The sequence below is a fragment of the Eucalyptus grandis genome, chromosome 2 (genome assembly GCF_016545825.1).
Source record: "Eucalyptus grandis isolate ANBG69807.140 chromosome 2, ASM1654582v1, whole genome shotgun sequence".
NCBI classification, from domain to species: domain Eukaryota; kingdom Viridiplantae; phylum Streptophyta; class Magnoliopsida; order Myrtales; family Myrtaceae; genus Eucalyptus; species Eucalyptus grandis.
Genome location: NC_052613.1, coordinates 28,973,656 through 28,980,727, shown reverse-complemented (window position 1 = coordinate 28,980,727; position 7,072 = coordinate 28,973,656). Strand labels below are relative to the sequence as shown.

General features: G+C 38.4%; 1 protein-coding gene across 1 annotated transcript; it reads left to right on the top strand.

Moving 5' to 3' along the window:
• The first annotated feature begins 2,458 nt into the window (after positions 1-2,458).
• LOC120290613 (galactinol synthase 2-like) lies at positions 2,459-2,908 on the top strand. Its single transcript, XM_039306941.1, has one exon. It carries the CDS (start codon positions 2,459-2,461, stop codon positions 2,906-2,908), a length of 450 nt encoding a protein of 149 aa, XP_039162875.1.
• The last annotated feature ends 4,164 nt before the right edge of the window (positions 2,909-7,072 follow it).

Here is a 7,072-nt window from a genome sequence, read left to right as displayed (position 1 = left end):
TTTCTCAGCCTATTCATAATGTCCTTTCTGGTGAAAAAAATATTATTTCCGTTTTTTTCTCCTGGGGAGTAGGTGTGTTAGGGTGCGCATGACAATGCTTCTACTCCGAGGAACAGTTTCTTTTCATAAATAATTCTTTTTTATTTCTACTCTAGGGAATAATTTCTGAGTAAAATAATGTGTTTGGTAACAATGCGTTTGGTATGATTTATAAATTTTTATATTTATTTATTTTTTCTTCTTACTCATAGATCGCCAGTTGTAACTGGCCATCGCATGACCGCCGCTTGCTGCTACCAGATGACGATCGTTGCCCACAACCCACTGACTGCCGGCAGTCGGTCGTAAGAGAGGACGGTGGTTGGTGGGTTGTGGGCGGCGATCGCAACGACGGTCGGTGGGTTGTGGGCGGCGGTCGCAACAACAGTCGGCAGTTGGCTGTCGAGCAACGGTTGAGTGGCTATCCTACGGCGATCGAGTGGCTGTCATGCAGCGGTTGGGCGGGCTGTCGTGCAGCGGTTGAGCGCTTGTCGTGCAGCGGTCAAGCGGCTATCGTGCAGCAATCGGGCGGCTGTTGTGTGGTGTTCAGGCGGCTGTCGTGCAACGGTCGGGTAGCAATCGGTGGCGGTTTGTCGGCCGACAGGGGTGGTCGGTGGGCTGTGGGCGGCGGCGATGATGGTCGCTAGTAGTGAAGGGCTGCAATGACAACAATTGGGTGGCGACGAAGATAACGATCACTGATAGTCAAGCGATGGCGGCTGACGATCGGTTGACGATGTTCGAGCGGTGGCAACGACGATGGTCATTGGTGGTCAGGCGGCGGCGGTCGGCCGACGATGGCCATGGGCAGTCGGAGGTGGTTGGCGATTGGCAAGGGAGCCAGTGGTGGCTATAGTAAGGAAGAAGAATGAAAGAAAAGTGGAAAAGAAAAAATGGATTTATTTATAGAAATTGTTCTTGTGAACAAGAAGTTACTTTTTTTTTTGTTTATTATTTTTGTTCCAAATCTATTCCCTTGCTATTTTTCTATTCTATGAAATAGAAAAATAAATTGGCGTTGCCAAATGGATTTATGTTCTTTTTTGGTTTTCGGAAACAAAAGAACAAAAATTGGGAGAAATAGAAACGTTGCCATGCAGGCCCTTAGATGTTGTTTTGGCGTAGCAGAAAGACAAACTTTACTTTTCCTAATGTGGATGAGTTGTTCTTTTTAATTTTTTTCAGAGCCCATTTTTTATCACCTCTTAAAAGAATGCTTTAAGACTTTAGCTCAATTTTATCCGAAAACGTTACATCCATCACGTCATTTAAACACTTAATAGAATTACAAAATGGTTGAAAGATTTATCAATGGAAAGTCATAATTTGACATAAAAAGACTAAGATGGGTTTCAGAAAGTATATTACCACATTGAACTCGAAATTACATAACAAATACACATTATGTAGTTTGAGATCGACCAATCACATCTTTTCAATAGATGTGAGACCAACACATCTCACAGATTCATCTACAAATTGGCTACTAAGGGCCTGCATGGTGAAATTTTAATCACTAGCCACTGCCGCCAGCCAGAGGAGGAGAAAAAGAAAAGAAAAAAACAAAAATATAACAAAGTATAAGAATATTAAAAGAAATTCTATGGCACAAAAAAATTTATGATTCGTACACCAAACATATTCTAATAGGAATAGAAAAATTACCAAACGCATCCTAATAGTCTATTAGCCACAATCCTAATTCTAGATTTTCACCGGAGAGTCATCATTGTAAAACGGTCATCAGATAATCTCCACTCTACGAGAAATCAAGAACCTGGCCTGTAGTAGCCAAAGATTCCAGATAAGGTCTGTGCCAAAGTGAGCCCAAGCAAAATGAAAGCAGTAATTAAGGAAATGATTGACCAGGGATTACTGAAGTACTTAAGCTTGAGAATGGCTATCCAACCATTCCACTTGTTTCCGGAGTAAGTGTTCACATCCTTAGACAGTCCAGAGAGATAATTGTGGCCGTCGACCAATACCACCTCCTTGCAAAGCTGGTTGAAGAGGTCAGCGACCTCGGCGTTGCTCCCGAGCTAGTGCTCCATGATTCCGCAATCGTGGAGGTACCCCACGTCCTCGGCGAAGTTAATCAAGTTGTCCATGAAGAACAAGTACAAGGTGACATCGTTGCTGCAATTAGAGTGACACTACTCGAAGGCTACCAAGTTGAGGAAATGCGACCTCGTCGCATCCTGGATCACAATCGCCAGCGACCATAATCGTCGCCGCCCACAGCCCACCGACCACCCCCATCAACCAACAACCGCCACCGATTGCTGCACGACAGCCACACCATAGCCGCACGACAACTGCCCGACCCTGCACGATAGCCGCACGACAGCCGCCCAACCGCCGCACGACAACTGCTCAACAGCTAACCACTGACTGTCATCGCCGACCGCTGTCCTCTCCCATGGCCGGCTGTCGACGGTCAGTAGGCTGTGGGCGGCATGATTTGCTCGACACCCTCAAGATCACACCACCAACTCCGTTTGCTGAACAAGACTTCTTGACCGTGTACTTCAAGGATATCTACAAACCAATTCCCAACGTATACAATCTTGTGCTTGCGATGTTGTGGCGTCATCCTGAGAACGTTGAGCTTGACAAAGTGAAGGTTGTCCATTATTGTGCTGCGGGGTTGAAGTCGTGGCGGTACACAGGCGAGGAACAGCACATGGATCGGGACAATATCAAGATATTGGTGAAGAAGTGGTGGGATATCTACGATGATGAGTCATTGGATTACAAGAATATCGTTGCAAGAGATGAAGCGGTGAAGCAAACGAAATGGGATCGCTTCCTTGCGGCGTTGGCAGAGGCCGGAGCTTTTTGCTTCATAACCGCCCCAACGGCAGCCTAGTTGTGTGTAATTAGGGCTTTTTCTTTTGTAAGTGTGTAAAGCAATGATAGAGTCAGCTACAATTGGAATTGGTAGCTCTATTTTTTTTTTCCTTGAAAGGGAAGGATTTTATTTTCCCATTCATTTCCTTGATTTAGGAATTCGAGATAAATATTTCACTTAACTGTTTTTTTTTTCTTTTGTCAAGTGATGTGTACAAACATATGTTAAATGGCATATTAAATTAATAGATGTAATTTTTGTTGTATAACTATAGTCGTAGAATCTTTTCTTTAATCTCGATGGATACCTTCTCTTAGACTATTATATGAATATAATGGAGAACTACCAAAACAAATAGCATAAATTTTTTTATAATCTGATTTTGGTAGAGGGAGGGAAAGGCACCGTGAAAAGGTCTACGGTAAGGGTAAACTCCATCGCCAAAGAGTTGATATAAAGTAATTATAAAAAATATATCGAAAAAGACTAAATAAAAATTCACTAAAGAAAAGGGGGGACTGGAGGAGAATCGATGAAAAAGATATGAGGTGCACTTGCACTCTAGCGATGACCAAATTATAGAAACTTGTCGTGTGCACGGTTTCATCTTATTTGAATATGTAATAAAACTCCATCTCCTCTAAAATGACAAACTTATCTTTGACAAAAAGTCTAATTTGCTGTACCATAAGATGTTTAAACATCCCTCTATTTTCATGTAATTTGAAGATATCAAAAAGTAAAAATTACTCCATCTTTGAAAAGATATTAACTTATTAGTAAAACTCATTTTGTAAAGTAACATGTATTTATTTAATTCATGTCTTTATATATCACTAGTGTGTTGATATATCATCTACAATATGTCCTATTATTTCAAAATCAAAATTTTAAAGATACAATAGAGCTATTTGTCTGCCTTAGGCTCTTTTAAACGATAGCTCAATAATTACTTTATATGACAAGAATTCAATTCTGAATTTTTGGTTGAAACTTGTAAAAACAGTATCTTTTTTTGTTATATTCAAAGATCATCGTCTTTAAAAACTTCAAAAGCCTGGTTTCTTGGGTCAACAAGTTCTCGAAGAAGACAATTTAGTCACTAATCCATCGGTTTTAGCTGCCATTAGTGGGTTAAATTTCTTTGACCAAGTAAATTAACATGGACCCGCCCTCGGATTAACTAACATGACTGGAATAGTGGGAAAAAAGAGACTCCAAGAACGCGAGCCTTTTCCCCACGTGTCCTGTGCACCGTCCTTTAAATCGTGGGTTGACACTTGGACTGGATTGGCGTTATTTTCCGAGCGAAAGACGCGCAAATGGATACCGGTGGTGGGGCCCCGACCCGACGGTTGGAGAAAATTCTAAAGTAACATCTCAAATACTACATTGTTGTAGCATTACCAATCGGATTAAGTGGCTCCTTTCAATTGGGATTTATAGTCATATATAAAAGATTAAATAAATAAAAACCGATTCTGGAAATGACAATAACTCAACATGTCCTATCATAGCACGTCAAGTATTGAGCGGTGGATAAATTTTTCATAGTTAAAAGTGCATATCAATGCCGATTTATCATTTCTCTTGACTTTTGTACTAACAGATTATATGTTCTTTTTTTTTGCTCTACTGAGAGACCATCGACACATCACATGCGAATAAACCAACACAAACAATAAAAATAGGTTATGAAAAGACAACACACTCTTGAGAGGATTGTAATCAAAGTTATACCTTTGATTGATTTTTTGTAAACCTAACATAATCACTCTTTGTTTGTAGAATGTTGAGCTCACCTTTGTCTTGGCTTTAAATTTTGCTACAAAGACCAGAGTAGGGGAAATATGGCTCGAAGGGGAGCGACTGATTTGGGGATTTGAGGATTATGGATTGATTTAAGGCTTCAGTTGCTCGATCAAAAAGTACGCTGAATATCAATCCATGTCGCGCCATCATTTTATTGGATATCAGTCCATGTCACGCCATTGCCATTATGCGATGATTCATTCAGTAAGACTATTTTACCAAAGACCTACAAAGCATGCTTTAAAAATTCAAAATGGATGAACAAGTTTAAGACTACGATGACCAAATTATAGAAACTCGTTGTGTGTTCCCTTTTGCCTACTCAAACATGACAGTACTCCACTTCTATAATGACGAACTTATCTTTGACTAAAAATATAATCCGCTTTAACATGGGATGTTCAATTCTCCCTTTCTTTCATGTTATGTGGAGATATCAAAATGTGAAAATTACTCTAGATCTTTAAAGTAATGTTACTTGAAGACTGATTTGTAAAGTAACATGTACTCTTTAATTCATATTTTGATATGTGACCCATTTATTTAAATATCATTTATGATCTCTCCTCATTTAAAAATCAAATCTCATAATCAAAATTTTATGTCTAAGATTACTAGATCTTAATGGAAGGGGATACTCTTCTTCAAAAGAGTAAAACAGAATCATAGGCTCTTTAGGATGATAACTATATATTCATTTTACGGCATTAAACTAATTCTAGATTCTGATTGAAAATATACATATATCATTTTCTTTTATGATATTCAAAGGTTACCTTTAAAAAATTGCAAAACTCTCATTTCTCATGTTAACAAGTTCTCAAAGAAGATAATGAGTCATTAATTTATTAGTTTTTAGCTGCCACTAGTATGCAAATTTCTTTGGATAAGTAAAAGATGCGCCCTCCCTCGGATCAACTAACATAACTTCTTTTTTCGTCGGAACAGCTAACTTAACCTCTTTTTTTTGCCTGGTCAGACAACTAACATAACTTGAAAAAGTGGCAAAAAAAAGGACTCCGAGGATGCAACCCCTATTCGCCACGTGTCCTTTGCACCGCCGTTTGAATCAAGAGTCGACATGTGGACCGGTGTTGTGACCCAACCAAGGGACACGCAAATCGATAGTGGTGGTGGGGGCCCCAACCGTGGGAGAAAAATATAATATAACACCTCATATACCGCCGCAAACGTAATATAATGATATACTAATACTATAATGTAATCAATGTAATTTTTTGTTTTAATTAAGTGCCTCTTTTTAATTGTGATTTACAATAATAATAAAAAAAAACTTGAGATAAAAGGCGATTCTAAGAAAACACTATTGAGCTTTTAATTTAAAAATAGAGTTTTATTTATAAGTACCCTCTCAAAAATTGCTAAGCATGTATACAAAGAAAGCATTAATTTTCAATAAACTAACTATGCATTTCAATATAACAGCCAAGCATTAAAAATGATATTTTTTTTTTCCAATATAGTCATTTAATACGTGCTCATCAAGCATATGAACAAATTTATTGGACAAAAATTTGCTTTATGTTTATCTTGATATTACTATTAGTCCATGGTGAGTGAAATTCCCCTAGTAAAAATTTAAGAATTTCCTTTGTCATAGCATCACTTCTTCTTCTTTTATGGGTGGTTTTCCGATCATTACATTAACCTTTAACTATATCGGTGGTCAAAGAGTAACAACAGTCTCTAATGAGAGCAATAAAGACTTATTGAATCTAGGAGTTTCATTTCATGCCACCAAATTGGAAAGGTTGGGCTCGACTAATGAGATGAAGGATGTAGTTGGACTTGTCAAAATATGCTATAAACTCATTTTTTTAAAATCAATATCAGTGTTAAATGAGTTATAAATAAATCAATTATATTAAATAAATGGGTTATAAATGGATATAGACATAATAAGAGTGTTAAATGAGTTTACATTTTAGATTCAATTTACTTTCATGACTCCCTTTGTATTCTCTCTCGCCTTCACATTCACTCACTTTGCACTCATACCTGATTAGGTATGAGTTTTCAGAAATTCAGTCAAAAATTTCCGTATTACTAACCCCGTAAATTTAGACTATATGACTCAGCAATACCTGCCGGTACCATTTCTTAATCTTAACCAAAAAGAGGGACCCACGACAATCACAGAAAGTCTGACAGTCGTGTGGGGGCTTGCCACGTGTCTGTCCCATGCAACGTTACCCTCATGCAGCTTCCACCAGGTTTCTTATGATTCATGCATACGAAGGAAGAAGAGAAAATAAATAAACAAACAAATAAATAAAGCGTGGATTTTCTGGGCGCTGGACGGTGCGGCGGTAGTTAAAACGGCGGGTTTTACTGAAACTTGTACGAAAT